Here is a 20,334-nt window from a genome sequence, read left to right as displayed (position 1 = left end):
TATTTTAAAGTATTAAAATCATATAGTATATTTTCTGGACACACAGAAATTAAATTAGAAATCGGTAACAAAATTGTATCTGGAAAATCCTTAAATATTTGGAAATTAAACAATTTTTTTCTTTTTTTTTTGAGACAGAGTCTCATTCTGTTGTCCGGCTATGTTTTTGTATTTTAGTAGAGACGGGGTTTCACTATGTCGGTCAGGCTGGTCTCCTACTCCTGGCCTCAAGTGATCCACCCACCTCAGCCTCCCAAAGTGCTGGGATTACAGGTGTAAGCCACTGCACCCCGCCTAAAACAACATACTTTTAAGACATGAGCCAAAAACAATGACCTAACAAAATTTGTGGTATGCAGGAAAATAGCACTTGAAGGGAAATTTATAGCTTCAAGTAGTTATATGTGAAAAGAGACTTTCACTTATGAAGTCAAGATTATAAAAGCAGTTAAACTCAAAATAAGTAGAAGAAAGGAAATAATAAAAGACATATAAGAAACTGAACCAAAAACAAGAAATAAAAAGAATGTTCATTGAAAAGATTAATAAAGTGGATATAAATCTCTAGACTGATCAAGGAAGACAAATACAGTATCAGAAAAGAAAGAACATAACTACAGGTCTTACAGACAGTAAATACATAGATTATAAAGGAGTATTATTGTTACGGGTTGAACTATGTCCTCCAAAAGTATATGGTTAAATCATAACCCCCATACTTGTGAACATGACCTTATTTGGTAACAGGGTTGTTTCGCAGATGTAATCACGTTAACATGAGATCATTAGGGTGGGCCCTAATCCAGTATGGCTAGTGTCCTTATAAAAAGAGAAAACCACATTGAAGGCAGAGATAGACAGGGAGAAATTCATGTGATGACAGAGTCAGAAATTGAGGAATCAGCTGAAAGTGCAGTAACACCAGGTACTGACAGCCACCACTGGATGCTAGGAAGAGGCAAGGAAAATTCCATCCAGAGTCTCAGAGAGAGTGTGGTCCCGTTAACACTTTAATTTTGGACTCCTGGCCTCCAGAACAGTGAGAGAATAAATCTTTGTTGTTTTAAGCCACCAAATTTCTGGTACTTTGTTACAGTAGCCCTAGGAAACTAACAGGACTATGAAAAGCAATATGCCAGTAAATTTGACAATTTAGACAAATGAAACAATTTTCTTAAAAGACACAGATTAACAAAATTGACAGAAGAGACAGAATATCTAAATGGGCCTGTCTGTTAAAGAAATGGTATTCCTAATTCAATACACTCTCCCAGAGAAAACCTCAGGCCTAGATCATTTCACTGGTAAATTAGATCAAATTTGAAAGAAAAATACAAATTCTGAAAAAAAAAAAACTTTCAAAAATAGAAGCATATTCAAAAATATCCCAGATGAGTCTATAAGACCAGTGTCTTCCCTATACTGTAAACATTAACAATTTTTTAAATAGATCAATATCTCTTATGAATATAAACACAAAAATCCTTTAAAAATTACCCAGTTAAGTCCAGCAACATATAAGGAATATAATATATTGCAACCACATGAGATTTTTCCAAGAAGTGTAAGTTTTGTTTAACATGCAGAAATCAATCAATGCAATTCACCATATTAAGTGACAAAATGAGCGCTATGTAATTATCTCAACACACACAGAAAAATGTATAAAAAATCAACTCCCATTCATGATAAAACTCTTAACACACTAAGAATAGAAGAAAACTGCCTCAAAATGATCTAGAGAATCTATGAGAAACCAACAGCTGACTTCATATATCATAGTGAGAAACTAAATACTTTTCTCTGTAAGATTGGGAACAAGGAACAAACGCCTATTAGAACCACTTCTCTTTAACATGGTCCTGGAGGTCCTAGCCAGTACAATAAGACAAGAGAAAGAAAAGGAAAGGAAAAGTAAAACTTCCCTTGTTCTTATAGGACATGATTGTGAACACAGAAAACTCTTAAGGAATCTACAAAAAAAATTGCTAGAAATAAGAAGTACACTTAGCAAAGTGATAGGATATGAGGTTAATTTACAAACTCAATTTTATTTCTATAAACTAACAACAAATACTTTGAAAACTATTTTAAATTCCATTTAAAATATGATCAAAAAATAAATTTCACAAAATATGTGTAATGTATTCTCTAGCCAGGTGTGGTAGCTAACGCCTATAATCCCAGCACTTTGAGAGGTCAAGGCAGGTGGATCACAGGAGGTCAGGAGTTCGAGACCAGCCTGGCCAACATGGTGAAACCCCATCTCTACTGAAAATACACACACACACACAATTAGCTGGGCATGGTGGTGCATGCCTATAATCCCAACCACTCGGGAGGCTGAGGCAGGAGAATCGCTTGAACCTGAGAGGTGGAGGCTGCAGTGAGACGAGATGGTGCCACTCTACTCCAGCCTGGGTGACAGAGTGAGACTCCGTCTCAAAAAGAAAAAAAAATGTGTAATATATTCCAAAAGGTATCACATTGCTCAGAGAAATTTAAAAGACCTAACTAAATGAGAGATAAATCATGTTCATTAATTCTAACAATATTATTAAGACATCAGTTCTCTCAGATTAATCTAAGGAGTCAAGGCAATCCTGGCCAAAATCCCATTAGGTATTTCTGAAGAAATTTTGAGAAAACGCAAGAACCTGGAATAGCCAGTATACTTTTGAAAGAGAATGGATTTGGAGAATTGGCACATTTGATTTCAAGGGCTACTATAAAGCTACAGTAATTGAGACATTATGGTACTATTACAAGAATAGGCATATAAAATGCTGAGACAGAATAGAGAATACAGAAATTGACCAACACAGGTAGGTCAATTAATTTTGTACAAAGGCACCAGTAGCTCAATGAAGAAAAGGAAAGTCTTTTTAACAGCTAGTGCAAAAACACCTGGATATCCATATGGAATAATAGTGAACCTCAACTTTTTTCTGACTTATATAGGAAAATTAACTTGAAATGGATATAAGCTAAACATAAAACTATCAAGCTTCTAGAAGCAATTATATGAGAAAATCTCTGTGCTCTTAACATAGGCAAAGATTTCTTAGCTAGAACATCAAAAAGTATGAATAAGGAAAAAATGATGTTAGGCTTCAGTAAATTTTTATTTATTTATTTATTTGTTTGTTTGTTTATTTATTTATTTTTCCATAGGTTATTGGTGAACAGGTGGTGTTTGGTTACATGAATGAGTTCTTTAGTGATGATTTGTGAGGTTTTGGTGCACCCATCTCCTGAGCTAAAATTTTAACACTTCTGCTTCTTGAAAGACACCATTAAGAAAATGAAAAGGCAAGACATAGCCTGGGAGAAAATATTCATATTATCTATATCTAACAAAGGATTTGTATCCAAATTATATAACGAACTCTTACAACTCCATTATCAGAAGACAGATGAACTCAATTTTTTAAGTGGGCATATGAATGTTTTACAAATATACATATGGCCAATAAACCCATCAAAAGATGTTCAGTATCATTAGTCTTCAAGGAAATGCAAATTAAAAATGACAATGAGATACCACTATACAGCTCCTATAATGGCTACAATTAAGAAGACACAATATCAAGTGTTGAAAATGATGAGGAACAAATGTAATTTTCATATGTTGCAACTGGGAAAGTAAAATTATGCAACCACATTGGAAAATAGTTTAGAAGTTTTTTATAAAAGTAGGCCAGGTACGGTGGCTCATGCCTGTAATGACAACACTTTGGGAGGCCAAGGCTAGAGTATTGCTTGAGGCCAGGAGTTTGAGACCAGCCTGGGCAACATACAGAGACCCCATTTATTAAAAAATAGATAAATAAAAGTAAACATACACTTACCATACGGCCCAGCAATCGGACTCCCAGGTATTTACTAAAAAGAAATTAAAATATGTCCACACAGATACTTGCACACAAATGTTCATGGCACCTTTATTCACAATAGCCAATAAATGGAAACACATCACATGTCCACAGGTGGATGAAGAAACAAATTGTGGTATATCTGTACAATAGAATACTACCTAGTAAGAAAAAGAACGAAATACACAAAAGCATAGATAAAACTCAAAAACATGCTGAGTAAAAATAAGCCAGATACAGAAGAATACATGATGCATTAAATTCTAGACTAAGGTAAACTAATTTGTAGTGATAGAAAGCATATCACTAGTTGCCTGGGGCAAAGTGGGTGGGGAAGTACAGAAAGGAACTTTTAGAGATGATGAAAATATTCTATATCTTGATTTCATACTGTGTAAGATATATACATATATATATATGTTAAAACTCATATTCTTCATGACTTAAGTGAGTGCATTTTATTGCATGAAAAGTAAAACTCAATAAAGTTAATTTTTAAAATGTCAAAGTCAAGAAAAAGCCTAAAGAACTGTTTCAGATTAAAGGAGGCTAAAGAGACATTACAATCAAATGTACTGCATTATCCTGAACATGGAGTTTTTAAAAATACATATAAATGACATTATTGGGACAAGTGACAAAATTTGAACATGGATTACAGATTAGATCATCGTACTATAACAATGCTAAATTTTCTGAGTTTGATAATTGCACTGTGATTATATAAAACAAAGTCCTTGATCTTGGAAAATATTTAGACAAAGGGGCATGAAGGCCTCAACTAATTATTAAGTGGAGGATAGAAAGAGAGAGAAATATAAAGCAGAGCAAAATATAAACAACCAGTAAGTAAGAGTAAAGATTATATAGAAGTTCCTTGTACTATTCTTGCAACTTTCAGTAAGTTTCAAGTTATATTTTATAGCAAAACAAATGTTTTAAAAGATGAGGTAACTTCTAGATGGGAAGAAAAAAATAACTATATTCTAGTTCACAACTGTTTATCAAAACCAGAAGATGCTGAAATAATTTATCCTATTGATAAGAAAAAGATGCAGGATATAATATCAGAGTTCTCTAACTGGTTCTGTAGGTAGTTCCAAGAATTTACAAAGAATAAATAATTCCTTAGGGACATTAAAGGAAGGATTAACCACTCTCAAAAGAGAAAATCTGGCCAGGCGCGGTGGCTCAAGCCTGTAATCCCAGCACTTTGGGAGGCCGAGACGGGCGGATCACGAGGTGAGGAGATCGAGACCATCCTGGCTAACACAGTGAAACCCCGTCTCTACTAAAAAATACAAAAAACTAGCCGGGCGTGGTGGCGGGCGCCTGTAGTCCCAGCTACTCGGGAGGCTGAGGCAGGAGAATGGCGTAAACCCGGGAGGCGGAGCTTGCAGTGAGCTGAGATCCGGCCACTGCAGTCCAGCCTGGGCAACAGAGCGAGACTCCGTCTCAAAAAAAAAAAAAAAAAAAAAAAAAAAGAGAAAATCTCCTCTTTTCCAGGAAGAAAGATGGCATCTGATCTTTAAAGTCATAGTCCAAAAGAATTTTCTTTTTCTTCCTGTTCATCTTTATTTTTTCAAGAATTAACTAAGTCCTGCAGTTAAAAGCAATGATTTATAATCACAAATTATTATAGGAAACAAAAAAAGAAAACATTCCATTTTCACCTTTTCTTCTTAGTGCACATTGAATCAGAGAAAATAGAGTCAGTTCTCTTCTCACAGATGCAATTGTACTTTTGAATGCAATCAATAGTTGCCATTCTTGTTGAGGTCAAAAATGCACATTCTCCTCTCCCAGAAGAAGAACGCATTATTGTAGAATTACTGTAGAACAGAAAACATATGTAGCCAGCTGTTTAATTCCAAAGCTTACAATTACATAAATCATGATTTTTTTAAAATTCTGTTGCCTAAATGTCTAGAATATGGAAATGTTTATCATAACTTCATCACTAAAATATTTTCTTTTGTTCTTAGTCCATTAAATAGAATCATGACCTCTTAATCACACCCACAATCTCCCATTTTATTCCACACTGACAATTTTTGGTCAGAAGGCAAAAGTACCTTGCAGTATTGCAATGAAATTATGATATATTGCTTTCCTGTGCTAATTTTTTTCCAATAAAAGTGAGAGATTAAAAAGAAGGTGGCCAGGTACAGTGGCTCACACCTGTAGCCCCAGCACTTTGGAAGGCCAAAGTAGGCTCATCACTGGAGCCCAGGAATTCAAGACCAGCCTGGGCAACATAGTGAGATCCCATCTCTACAAAAAATACAGAAATTACTAGATTACCACGGTGTGGTGGCACATGGCTGCAGTCATAGCTACTCAGGAGACTGAGGCAGGAAGATCACTTGAGCCCAGGAGGTCGGGGCTACAGTGAGCTGAGATCATGCCACTGCACTCCAGCCTGGTGACAAAGTGAAATCCTGCCTCTAAAACAACAAAAAAGAGAGAGAGAGGAATTGAATATCTGTAACATAGATAACCAGGGCTCATGTATATATATTGTAAGAAGAAAAGGGAAGAATTGGAATATAGTCAGAGATGAGATTGATTGATTGTGTTTTGTCTCCTTTCCTCCCCCACCCTATAGCTAGGAGTTATTAGCTAATGACAATTCTTTGAAAAATATCTAAAGCATGACTTCTATTTTAGCAAAATGGTTGATTAAGTGAGTTCTTTAAAAACAATTTAAAATACTGAATAAAAAACGTTAAACCTTCTTGAATAACTTCATAAACTGATAAGAAGCAGATTCATACTCAGGCTGAATATGAAGTAAAGTAAACCCAGTGCAGAGGGCAAGTGAAGCACTGAAGATAGTTTTTCCCTTAATGGATGTAGTAGGCTGAAATGAATTCCACTCAAGATGGAGATTCTAAGTAGAAGATAAGCTACATAGGACTGAGAACTCAAAGGGATATACGTTCAGTATAAACCACCCAGAATTGTCTTGAACCTTGGATCTAAGCAGAAAAGAAGACTGATAATCCAACTTAAGAATTCAAAATCAAAAAGCATCCCTCGTATGTTTGCATTTGCTGTATTACTTAAGAAAGTTCAAATCCGCTACAGGAAAATAAAGAAACAGGTAAGGAAGATAAATGAAACCAAGTAGCCTGTAAGGCATAGGTAGAACTCACAAGATGTGTTAGGTGTGAACAGGTAATATTAGTAACATATGAGGTGTTAGATATAGATACAGTAAATAAAGTATGTGTGCATTAAACATAAACAAAAAAGAAGGGACCAAACAGACACTAAACATACACAAAATACACATGAGGCTCATACACACTCAACATTCAAGAGGTCTTAAATTCACCACCCATTGGTGATTCCCATTCTGGCCTCTGCCCAAGAAACACAAATTAAATCCACAGCTGCTCATCAGGTTAACTGGAAACGTACAACTGTGGCCAGGCTTACACGTTCCTGTAAGACAGAATCTTCCCTGTAGAAAAACGTGTGTGCTGGCCACAAAAACTTTGTCTGTTGGGTCCCCTTACTCACACCACAAGATGGCCCTATATCATCATCAGGGGAGGATTATGCAGCAGAGAGAGTCAGGTCATATGAAGACTGCATAACCCAAGATTCAGGTGATCCTTTCACCCTGCACCTTATCCCAAGTGCAACAACTTATCCTCTCTTTCCCTTTGGGCTGTGCTATGGGTTTTATATTGGTTTAACCAACTGTGATTTGATGATCTTAATTTGGCCTGTAAGCCCTTCTGTTCTGTGACCTCTGGAATAGTTTGCCTGGGAGTGTGCTTGAAGAATATGATTCCATCAAGGTAATTCCCTCTGCATGACATCTTTTGCAGGTTTGCAGTCCAGAATTACAATACTTGCAGAACCCACCCTTAAAATTATAATAATTAAGATTTTTTTAAAGTCAGTGAATAGTTTAACCAGATTAGAACTAAATCTAAACCCAAGAGTTTACTAATAATGTACTTCAAAATAGAAGGTCTATAGTGAAGGTGTATATACATATATATTACATGTTTTATATGTATGTATGTATAAACTAATTATATAAAGTAACTTGAAATAAATTTTTTGGATACTCAGTATACTCATTTGTGGTTGTGGGAGAGATCATTATGGCTGACTTATAGGATGGTCCAGTCAGTTCATACCACCACCTTCCTTTATGATTTTGTTTCATTTTATGTACCTCATAATACATATTGCTGGGCATGTGTTTAACATAATACTTTTAAAATTATTATTAATAACTCTTTATGTCCCTTCTCTTCCTTTTCTACCTATACCTCCTAAAACATTCTTACTCATTGTTCTAATTGTTACTAAAGACTCCTGCTTGAAAATGAGTTAAACTGTGTGAAATGAGAAAAGATTCTCTTTAGACACAATCCTTTCACCCCCCCCACACCAGTGTTACAGTTTGAATGCACTCCAGACACTTACATTCCAGGTGTGTCATTATCAATCCATTTCCACTTACTTTCCCTTTCATCATATGATAATCCAATCCAGTAATTATTTTCATAAATCTGAGATTGAATGAAGGCCTATAATAGAAACAAAACATATTAAGTGACTGAATTCCCATCTGTGTGATGAGGGAGAACAAGGACAGGTCAAGGGGCCAGCTGTTTCTGTGGTCAGTACTCTGCTACTCTCCATATCATCCTTCATCCGTTCTCGCTAGAAAAACCTCTCTTCCCTAGATCCCTGCCTTTCCATTTCCCAAAGTCATTTCCCCCTCGTATTAATATATTATTCATTTATGTAAAAAAAAAAATGGCTATCAGTATCACAGATTATTTAAAACATGGAAAGTTTAAAATCCAAATATCTACCAATAGGAAAGTTGTTAAATATTTTTATAATGCTTTATGAAACTATCCAAAATCACACTCCAGGAGAATACTTAGGATGTAGAAAATTGAACATCACTTAATCTTAAGTGAAAAAAGGAGTCCTCAGAACAAATCTATTAAAATAAAAAGGTGTGTGTATGATAGGGGTGCAGTAAAATCTTAAGCCCCATAAGAGGAAGGCTTGCTATAGTTCCACAGCTGGAATGGGTGAAGTATTTGAAAGTATTTACTATGTCTAAAATGTAATATATCCAAGTGACATATTACATAATATCTGACTAAATGACTAAATATATTTTAAAATATAGGTTTAAATGTAACTGTTTTACATTTGATATGAAATTATTATATGAAAGTATTTCATAACTTGATAACATGAATTCTTTTATGCTATGATTTTAAACATTCATTAGATTTGCATATACATTTTCTGTTGTTTTCCTAAACAATAAATAAAGGTTTCAGGCTAATCTTTGCAAACATACCTCTATAAAAACATATTTTGAGTATTTGGATAACTTTTATTAGTAACACTTTTTAAAAATTTTAAACACAATTTTAAAAAAAATTCAATATTGTTATATTCAATATTGCTATCACTATCATTCAGTATTGTTACACTATGTCACTATATTTTCTCTTTTTACAATTCTGTTTTAAAGATACACATCTTGAGATAATATATAACAATGTTAAGTGAGTGTTACCTACGAATGCAATGAAAATCACTATTGAGGCAAATTTGTAAAGCTGTTATCACTTTTATGTTCCTCATTATTATTTCCATTTTGAAGACAGGCTCAGAGAGGTTAAATAAATACTAGAGGTCATCCATCTCCCCTTCTAAGGAGTCTGCAGTATAACCACTCACAGGGAGATGATTTGCGAAACGCAAACAGCATCCTTAATAATAATGGTCATCATGATTGATAACATGTATTGAATATTTAGTAAGTAGCAGAATTATATGACCACTAGCAGGCAGTGTTGCCTGGGAGCCTCTTAACTATACCATTTTGCTCACACAACAGACACACAAAGACTAGCTAAAGTCTCTCATTCTGGACTCCAGTCAGTCTTCAATATCTTAGGTCCAACACTGAGAGACAGAGTCCAAGAGAATAAAAGTGAATGTAAAATACCAGTTCATCTTTGTCATCTATCTTCAAAAGAGATGATCTACAATGTTGACAAGTTTGTTTACATCCCTTCCAGTCTTTCTTCTGCATGGTAAAATAATAACAGTTTACTCCACAACAGGACCAGTGGTCTTCAGAGAATTTGCCTACAATATATTAGGTGAATCATCAAACTTCTTGTCATCTGGTATTCTGCTAACCACAGCAATATGTTTCTCAGCCCTCCATAACTAAATAAAATCCCAATAGCAATCAATAATGATAATACAAGGTTCATCAAGATTCTGGAATACAAGAGATACCTTCACTCCCATGTCCAATGCAGCATTATTCACAATAGCCAAGCTATGGAAACAACCTAAATGTCCATTGATGGATGAATGGCTAAGGAAAATGTGTTATATACAAAAAACAGAATATTAGTCAGCTTCTAAAAGAAGTAAATCCTTCTGTATATGACAACATGGATGAACCTTGAGGGCATAATGCTAAGTGAAATAAGCCAGTCACAGAAGAACTAATACTTTATTATTCCAATTATATGAGGGATCTAAAATAGTTAAACTCACAGAAGCATATCATGGTGGTTGCCAGGGTTGGAGGGAAGTGGAAATGAAGAGTTGTTCAATGGTATACAGTTTCAGTCATACAAGATGCCTAGGTTCTAGAGATCTGCTGTGCAGCATAGTGCCAATAGTTAATGATACTGTATCGTACACTTAAAAACTTATTAAGAGGGTAGATCTCATGGTGTGACCGCAAACACATTAATAAATAAAAGGACATGAGGAAACTTTTGGAGATGACGGATATATTTATTATTCTGATTGTGGTGATGGTTTCATTTCTGTCCAAATTCATCAAATTGAAAACATTAAAAATATGCATTTTTGTATATCAATAATAATAAAATTGTCTAAAATAATAAAACTGAATTAAGTTTTTATAAAAGATTTTAGAATGTTTTCTAAATAAAAGAAAAAATTTTTCAAACTTTTTCTTTTCCTCATATATTTTATACCATACTAAATTTTAAAAATATTACTCAACCTTTAAAAATAGAGATGGTAAATTTCTACTAATTACCAAGCCTAAATGAGATTAAATATACAAAAGTTCTTTGTAAACTCTAAATCCTAAACAAATATTTAGTAATTGTTGATTAACCAAGTCAATTCCATCATTATGCAAGATAATAGAGTTTACTGTATGAAATTTAATATTTTTATACCTTAGGTGCTTTTAATGGTATCATCACACAGAGTCGCACAAACATTAACACTATGGCAAATCTTGCAGACGTGCAGGAGGGAGTACATATTGATCACAAATAAACCAAATATGTGAAATCAAGGCAGAATGGAAACACACATACGTGCATAACACACACAATTATCTTTATAACAGCATCCAAATAGAAGTCCTTGTGCCCATTTTAGTGCAAATATATTTTAACTGAAAACCTCCATATTCTATGTCAGCAAAAAGTAGAAGTCTTTAATTTGCTCACAGGACCGAAATGATCAGAATTTTCAGGGGAGTTTACATACTAGTTCACTTTTTGGGAGCAGTAATAACGTAAGATGTGCCAATGAGTTTTGGGAACTATAGGCTTTTACTAATCCAAACATGGATCCTGGAGTCCCAATCCCGTATTTGAAACAAGCAAACCTCCAAGATATCCACACTACATCTATAAGGCACAGATTAAAAGTTGCCCAGTAGACCTCAGAGATCACTAATACATATCATAAGCCTGTTTGTTAGGCTTCAAGGATTATGGAGGGGAAGAAATAACGTAAAATCATGCAATCTTTCTTTCAAGATTTCCTTCATACCTGTATTTTGCAAAAATTTTAAAACGATCTCATTTTCTCTATGACATCTGTTCTTTAGCATGAGGAGTGAATCCAGTTCCTTTTTCTGCAGAAAGCTGTCTTTTTTGAGAATGTCATATTTTAAAGTCTTATTTGTCAAAAGCTGCTCTTTTAAGTAGTTATCATTTTGCATGATGTACTTTTCACTACAGTTTCTTAGAATTTCCTGCTGTTCATGTTTTTCTTGAACACACTGAAAGACTAAAATTAATAGCATAGACATAATACAAATAAGTACTCATAATAGTTAAATATTGAAAGTTAAAACAAAGGAAAAAATTTCACTCTGACAACCATTAATCATTACTTTAATTAGTCATTACTTTAATTAGTCATTTGACATTTAGAAAGTAACACCTCAACAAACTGACCATAAAAAGGGAAACATACATTTCTCACCATTAGCAACTTAAGTGTAGGATAAATAAAAGAAAATATCTGAATAAAATGATGAAGGCGACACCTTATCTCTCAGTTTAGTTCATTTTTAATAACACATCATTTATAAATAAGCACTAAAGTAAAAGTCAATTTGCCAACATTTAACCACATATCTTCTGCATATGAAAATCTGAACTAAGAAACATGAAGGGATAGCACAATTATTATTGGAGCAGATAGAATATCCGCAGCAGAAAAGAGAGTAAGATCCAGGTATGTAATTTTATCTGAATATAAAATTTCAGTGACTTTTCTCTAAAGATATGAAGGAATTCAAACAAAAGATAAAGCTTAAATTTAATATTATATAACAGCATGTGTAGATTGTTTTACTAAACCATTTCGTCATTACATACTTTGAGAAATGTCAAGAGAAAGCCATAATTTCTGTCAAACAGTTGTCCCTCAAAGAATGTTTATCTCAGATTCACAACAATCAAACCCAAATGGCAGAATACATGTATTACTAAATCCTCTATGACAAGGAATATTACCATGTATTATACACAGTGAGACAGCTCATCACAGATTCAGGGTCAAGGTTAAGTACATTAAAAATGACACTGTGATATGCCCAGAAAAAAATCACCAACAAAGGCCAGAGCCACCTGGGACACTCTCTGATTACAGACGGGGAACAATGGATGGAGCATGGTTAATATCTGCACAATCAGGGGTTACTGCTGCTACTCAGACAAGAAAGTTGTATTTGGCTACTCACTCTTGGTCACCAACACTGTGACTATCATCAGAAGAAATAAACAGAGGAGCCCAAGAATCACTGCAATGAGACGCCAGGGCACCGAAAACTCTTTAAATACAAAAATAAGGAAAATAATCACCAGGGGAAGAGCTCGGTTCACTACTAACCTTGACCTGAGAAACCATTTGAAACAAAGAGACAATCTTCTCTAAAACTTTGACAAAAATATATCAAATATATCAAATATACCTAATTTCTTAGGAAATTAGGGAAAATGTGACTGGGTTAGAAAATTTTGTAAATTAAAAAAATTTAGAAAAGAATATGGTTACATGTGCAATTTGTTTTTTCGTATTTCTCGTTTCTTGGGTATCATCTTTTTATGTTGACTAACATAAGAAGTAAATTTTAGATATTTGCTGTTTAATTATTCTTTTCTATATTAACATTTATTAATAAATTGAATCTTTTATGGACATTAATGACTGCCTGTTGACAACTTTTATTTTCATATTGGCTTCTCTGGCAATATAATATACTGATATATTAAATGTGTAATCTGGAAGTTACATGCATGCATTGTAGAAATCCCACACCCAGGAATAGTTCTATAGGATTTAAAAAGTCCATCCCGCATAAAAGCACCAATAGCAGTAGACACAAAACATGTAGTAAAATCTAAGCTAACATGTGTGCTCCTTCCTGTGATCACAACTAATCATGAAGAGAAAGGAAAAAGCAGTCAATAATGCTAAGAAATTAGTAGTCAAATAGTGGATATTCTGAAGCTGCAAATATGGATGGCTCCATCTTTGAGGGAGTTTCTAGAAATCAAGTTTTCTTTCTTTTTCATCAATTCTATTTTTCTCTAAACAATACTATAGCCTTTCGCTTTTGAGATCCTCAGTGTCTGAAAGTTGTATCTCTGATTATATTAAAGCAGTAAAAGTTATTCTCATTGTAGAGTTTAACAATGATCATATTTGAAGGGAGAGAGAGAGCAATAGAAAAATTAGAATGCCCTTTTGATTCAAACATTGTTTCTGCATCATTGCCATTAAGATTTGGTAAATACTTAAGGCACATAAAATATCTTCTATCTGCATAAAAATGTTGTTTTAACATTGATTTTTCATTTCTTACACACTCTCTTATACTTTTACGTCCCTAAGAAAACGTAAGGTTTTCTTTAGACTCTAGTCTGTCCTTTATTATCAAGGCCTCACAAATTCTTCTTGACTAGATTTAAATAAAAACATTCTACTAGCTTCTCAAATTTAAAAGAATTCACTCATTTCTCCATCCTCACAACTTAAAAAAAAATACTTCTACTACTCTACCCCATTATAGCTTCTTATTACCAGCCAATAACCAGAAGTACAGATACGAATCTTTTTTCAAATGTCAAAAGTTTGACAATCCATAAGAAACAGGTGAATGTAGATGCTTAAAATGCATACCTTTGTCATCAGTTTTCCCAGGCCTTTGAGTATCATCAGGCCTTAATCTATTCTGTGACTCTGAAGGAGACTGCAAAAATCTCAGGGTTGAATAAATCTCTCCCTGATCATTCATCTTTAGAGTAAGAAGATAAGTTTTGCATTCAAATCCTGCAACAGGATGGCTTCTGTTGAAAGAAAAATTAAAATGTCAGCCAATAGGAACACACCAGGATTTGATGCTAAGAGATGTGCGTGTGTCTGTCTGTGTCTGTTGGTGTGTGTTTATTAACTAAGTGCCTAAAGCATGTAGAGTGAGCCTCATTTATAGAAGAAATGAAAAATCTTTCAACATTTTTGTTAAAGTCATTTATATTTCTAGTGATCACAGTCATAATAATTAGAAAATACAGAAATGATGAGAAAAAAAATCTACCAATAGATTATTGTTCTATTCATCCAGCCAATTTTGCTCAAAATATTCAAAATACATATACAAATGTTAGGCAAAATTGATACCACCATAAATCACTGAAACACTTTAAAACTATCAGTTCAACAAAAAATCTGAATTCTGAAAAAATAAAAATAGCTTGGCTTTTAAAAACTTACATGTATTCTAACATACATATAAATATAACAAAGTTCTTGCATTCTTTTCAACTATACTTGACTCTACCAGAGTGTTTCCCAAATGTATCACATATACCCTCTACAAAAGAATTATTTGAGGGTTAATATTGCAAATTGGTTAACATTCCAGATTCAGTGCCTTTTGCAAGATGTACTAAATAAAAACCACTTCGGTTGGAGCCCAGATAAATGTATTTTTAATCTCAAATGATTCCATGTACATTAAAATTTTAGAAATAATCTTCCAGTATATTATATTGCCAGAGAAGCCGATATGAAAATAAAAGTTGTCAACAGGCAGTCATTAATGTCCATAAAAGATTCAATTTATTAATAAATGTTAATATAGAAAAGAATAATTAAACAGCAAATATCTAAAATTTACTTCTTATGTCAGTCAACATAAAAAGATGATACCCAAGAAACGAGAAATATGAAAAAACAAATTGCACATGTAACCATATTCTTTTCTAAATTTTTTTAATTTACAAAATTTTCTAACCCAGTCACATTTTCCCTAATTTCCTAAGAAAAATAGGTATTTTCTATCATAGAGTCATTCAAGATGGATAAAATATATAAATCGTTAGACTTAAGTAAAAAGTAACTCCTCAAATCTCTATTCTTTATTTTGATAACACAAAGCAAAAGTCATAGCATATTGAGAAAGAGAAAATAACTTTTTGTTAATACTGAACTACAATTTCCTTCAGAGTAATGCAGATCTAATAGAATCAGTAGCAAATGCTTTCTTGTCATTCCTGTTATAATGCTAAGTCATTTGTAATTAAATGCCATATTTCTAGAATTAGTAAGGCTAAGGATAATCTGGTAGAAAGATCTGAGAAAATAAAAGCGGATATTACCTGTATCTGTGCTATGCAGTTGTGCAGGTGGAGAAAGCTGATTTCAAAATGAGGGAGAAGTTGGCCTTTCCGGTCCTGGATCCCTAAGGGGTTATAACATGAAAGCCAGAAATAAATTCTCTTCGAATGTTACTCTAACTCAAAATTTTCTGCCCCACCTCTTGACCAAAGTGGTAAGAGGAAATTGTATGATGAAAGCTGATACTGATGGGAAAGGAAAGATGGTCAAGAGCTGTAGATTCTCTATCTCAACTAACAACCACTTAGTACTCTTTGCAAAATAATATTCAAAATCAATATTTGAGGACTGAAAAGATAAAATTTTGTACACATCTTTGGAGAAAATAAAACTAACATCATTAACAAAAAACTAAGAGAAACTGCTGGTAAAAGAGATGACTAAAATGTCTACGTATAAAAATGTAGACATATATAAAAGAAGTGTAATGATTAAAATATTTAGCTCTTAGTTTAAATAATAGTCTCTCTGTTAGAAATGTTCTCCTATATGTTACTATTTTTTTAAAAGTTCCTTTTTCTATCTATGTTTATTTCAGGTAAATGTATTTTTTAAAATTACTTTAAAACATCCATAATTCCACTATAAAATTGTGGCATATATTCTTCCAGTTTTTTTCTCTGTATGTTATGTTTACTGTCAAGGTTGGTATCATTCCTTACACAGTATTTTTGATTTATTATTTTCTAATAAATAATACGTATTCCATTATTTTAAAGAAATTCATCTGAAATGTTATTTTTAAATATTATTCACAGGGATAAACCATCATTTATTTAGGCAATCCACTACTGTTGGATACTTAAATTGTTTTCAATTTTTTGCTATTGTAAAATCTATTTGGTCTGTACTTTTGAATATTTTGTTAGGGAAACTTTTTAAGCATAAAATTATATGTCAAAAGGTATATGTATTTAAAGAAGTCTAATATATGTGACCAAATGCCCTCCAGAAAAGATGTTCCCATTCATATTCCATCAGTTGTGTGTGAAAATGTTCACATTTGATTTTTTCAGAAAAAGATACTGGCAAATTATTTCTCTACTTGAAATCTACGAAATCTCACTTCATAAATCTGTCCCTAAAACCTTCCAGCAAGGCCTCACATTTTCACCTATACTGAAGACTTTAAAAAATTCATTTTTATCACTCTACCATGAGGTGGACCCTGCCAGAATGTACTCAGATCTCTCATTGACTTTCACTTTTACTGGATTCAGTTTCTTTCAATCTTCTGATTACAGTTGTAGGAAACCAATTTACATTGTTCTTCAAATCAGGTGATACTGGTTAATAAGGAGTGTGGGATAGAGAGGCACAGAGCAGCAGGGGAAATTGCTGATACAGGGACATGTAGTCCCTGAAGTCGGCCACATCATCATGTGTAGGCCATCAGATGAAACATCTCCCAGAGGCTAATTTTACTTGATAATGAAGGCAAAGTCTCATGCATGGAGTTTGGGCGCTTCAGGAATACTTGCTGCTGGGCATTTTCTTCTTTTCCTCCATCCTGGATTGGTTTTGTCAATCCCAAATCAGAGTAAAGATGGTCCGTATTCCTTTATCTCAATGCCAAAATAATAAATAAAGGAAGTTAGTTCTGTGAGAAAAGATAGGAAGTGGGTGACGGGGGCAGGGGCTGGGGTGTAGTAATAGCGGATGTTGAAAAGGTGACAGAGATACCGTCATGTATTGGAGTACCTCTTGTGCATATGACCATATTAAAACCTCCCAACATTTACAAGTATTTATTATTGTCCCCATTTCACAAATGAGGAAACTAAAGTGAAGAAATTCATTGACTTGCATAAGGAAACGTTATTGCTCATTCTTCATTCCTGTTTAAAATCAGGCCTGACTGAAGACAGAGCACAATGGACGATGAATTCAGAAGGACCTAGGCTTCCAACAAGGTCTTGCCACAAAGTATGAATCCTGGAACCAGGAAAATCTGGCTTGAAATGCTAGCCCCTAGCTCCCATATGTGACTTCAGGGAAGTTACTTCATTTCTCTAAGTCTTGTATTCACCATAGCAAAAGAGTGATTTTTCTTTTGCCATCCAAGGTTGCTGTGAGGGTTAAATGAGATAAGATCCATCTCAAAGTGTCTAACTACAACCTGGCATATATATGGGAGGCTCTCATCAATGTTAAAAATTGTTACTTGAAGTCCAAGATTCAAGTCCTTCTTATCTATAAAATTCGAATAAGTCAACCAAATCCTCAAGCCTCACTTTTCTCATAGGTTCAATAAAAGTATCACACGCTTCATAGGCTAGGACTAATAAATGTTAGCACTACAGACAGGATTTCTTACACTTCAAAATAAGTAACTGTTTTCTTGTTTTTCTTCCCCTCAGGTTGTAATAGGGGAAACACCAGGACTGCAGTTGAGAAATCCTGACATATCACACTGAGCCAGGTTCTCTATCCTGCCATGAGGCTTGGAGTACCAGTGCCACCATTGCTCTAGAGAAACCATTCTGTGGCTGCATATCTTACTGCCCCATGCAGATAGATACTGGTGATGTAGAGGCATTTTTCTGTTTTGATTTACATCCATATAGCCAGAGAGAAGGTGAATAGTTCTCAGGATAGAGACTAGACAAATGCAGAGCACCCTTTTTTATACTTTTTACATATTGTCTCTCCAACATAATATAAAGTCCGTAACTCTGTCTTTTTCATTATTGAAACTGTAGCACATGTAAGAGGTATGATGCCTACAAGTGCACTTGATGAACAAAGTGGATCAAGTTAAAAGGAATTGACTATAAAATCTAGATGTGTTCATAGTTTTGAAAAGAGGCGGAATGAAACTGATGATGGGAAAGTCAAATTTTCTAGCTGCTCCTTCTGTATTCTCTTCATTACCAAGCTCTGAATTGCTGGAAAAGGCAAATTTCTCCTTCAAAGGAAAACATAATCAGCACCAGAAGATAACAGTAACTTCAAATGGGATTGAAACTCCCTACTTGGCCTTTTGATTAAAGAGGCACAAAGTTGGAAGTATTAAACTTTATCACAACCAGTTAATAAAACAGAAAGAAGAGAAATACGAGAGTTTTGAATGTTCTGGTACTTTGTCTTCCAAATTCACTTTTGTGCAAAACATGCACGTAACACACAAATATGAATATATGAAGTATTAATTTGCTTATTTTCTGGCTCGTTTCCTGCAAAAGCCTTTTTTATTTGGGAAACCACATATTTTACTCACTCATTTCTGACCATACTGTTAGCCAGAAGCTTAGCACACAGCTTCTAGTCATACCTTCAAACCTTCAGGTCACACTGTCAAACCTCAATGGTTTATGATTTCACAGCAGCACCCTGTTCTTCCTGCCCCAGACTAAAATGAAGGATGTCTGGAAAAAACCCTAGCATGCAGGGAAGATAGTCTGAATCATTTCATTGGGAGGACTAACCTCACCCAGACAAGTTCTCATCTCCTTTTTTTATTTGTTCTAATGCCTAACTTTTATCCCACTGCATGACACTGGCTCTTATAGTAAAGAAAAAGATAAAAAAAAGGCCGAAGCAGGCGGATTACAAGGTCAGGAGATAGAGACCATCCTGGCTAACACAGTGAAACCCCGTCTCTACTAAAAAAAATACAAAAAACTAGCCGAGCGTGGTGGCGGGCACCTGTAGTCCCAGCTACTTGGGAGGCTGAGGCAGGAGAATGGCATGAACCCCAGAGGCAGAGCTTGTAGTGAACTGAGATCACGCCACTGCACTCCAGCCTGGGTGACAGGGCGAGACTCTGTCTCAAAAAAAAAAAAATCTCTAGCTTGAGATTTTCTGTTTCCCTAATCACCCTTTTTGTCCTTCTTGTCTTTACAGTAAGATATATTCAAATGCTCTAAGTTTAAAATACATTGTCTCAACTGGACCTCTAGTAACCGATCAAACAGTAACCATCCTTCCTCTTATTTCTGAGAAACCAAACAAGAGGGCCACCTCAGGAACTAAGTTAACCATGATGACATAAGGGCAAAAAAAGGATTGCCAATGGCAATTTAAGGGAAAATAGTTAAGCTGATCTGTAATTAAGACTTCTGATTCTTAAATCAGTATTCTCTCCACCACATCACACAGTTCAAATTAGGACAATGTAGATACCAGAGATTTTGAGTGGTAGTTATCCAACTTTACTGTGCATCATAGGAAAGTCAGCCAAGGCAGATTCTGAACTCACCCTGAAATCCTTCATTTATCTCTGTTATCTTTATTAAATTTTTAAAATTTTCTATTCTACTTCATTATCCATTCATGCTAGGAATCCAGTTATTAATTAAAGGGATCAGTGGTTAAACTTATAGCACAGTTCATGCTCACAGGTTCACACATTTCGAATCAAAACAAAGTAGTCTAACAATAGAATAAATAAATCATCTCAGTTAATTTATGTTTACATTAAAAATATTCATACAAATAGACTCAGCCTGATACCAATTCCTGATACCAATAC

The 20,334-nt window shown here is 34.2% G+C and overlaps 1 protein-coding gene across 3 annotated transcripts; it reads right to left on the bottom strand.

Annotated features, from left to right (window-relative positions):
* Nucleotides 1–3,924: 3,924 nt before the first annotated feature.
* On the bottom strand, nucleotides 3,925–19,453 carry LOC104668627 (killer cell lectin-like receptor 2). Of its 3 annotated transcripts, XM_030939882.1 has the most exons (9): nucleotides 17,286–19,453; nucleotides 15,842–15,924; nucleotides 14,364–14,530; nucleotides 12,922–13,011; nucleotides 11,721–11,960; nucleotides 9,886–10,028; nucleotides 8,328–8,431; nucleotides 5,549–5,707; nucleotides 3,925–4,036 (listed from the first exon to the last, which is right to left on the bottom strand). In XM_030939882.1, exons 3-9 carry the CDS (start codon nucleotides 14,476–14,478, stop codon nucleotides 4,033–4,035), a joined length of 855 nt encoding a protein of 284 aa, XP_030795742.1. In that variant the 5' UTR covers nucleotides 14,479–14,530; nucleotides 15,842–15,924; nucleotides 17,286–19,453; the 3' UTR covers nucleotides 3,925–4,032. The 3 variants fall into 3 exon arrangements, with proteins under 3 accessions (XP_030795742.1, XP_010369689.2, XP_030795743.1); XM_010371387.2 differs by lacking the exons at nucleotides 3,925–4,036; nucleotides 12,922–13,011 and having other exon boundaries at nucleotides 5,339–5,707; XM_030939883.1 differs by lacking the exons at nucleotides 3,925–4,036; nucleotides 12,922–13,011; nucleotides 17,286–19,453 and having other exon boundaries at nucleotides 5,339–5,707; nucleotides 15,842–16,220.
* Between the last annotated feature and the right edge of the window lie 881 nt (nucleotides 19,454–20,334).

Source organism: Rhinopithecus roxellana, chromosome 10 (assembly GCF_007565055.1).
Source record: "Rhinopithecus roxellana isolate Shanxi Qingling chromosome 10, ASM756505v1, whole genome shotgun sequence".
In the NCBI taxonomy this organism is placed as follows: Eukaryota; Metazoa; Chordata; class Mammalia; order Primates; family Cercopithecidae; genus Rhinopithecus; species Rhinopithecus roxellana.
Note: the sequence above shows the minus strand (reverse complement) of the source record. Positions and strands in the feature narration are given on the sequence as shown.

What these genes read in the sequence shown, in the direction of transcription:
- LOC104668627 (XM_030939882.1), bottom strand. Translation starts at nt 14,478, where the DNA reads ATGAATGATCAGGGAGAGATTTATTCAACCCTGAGATTTTTGCAGTCT. An exon ending in CACAGTGTTGGTGACCAAGA is followed by an intron (nt 11,961 to 12,921) that starts GTGAGTAGCCAA and finishes TATTAATTTTAG; the next exon opens with TCTTTCAGTGTGTTCAAGAA. An exon ending in GATAATGACACACCTGGAAT is followed by an intron (nt 5,708 to 8,327) that starts GTAAGTGTCTGG and finishes TCTGTTCTACAG; the next exon opens with TAATTCTACAATAATGCGTT.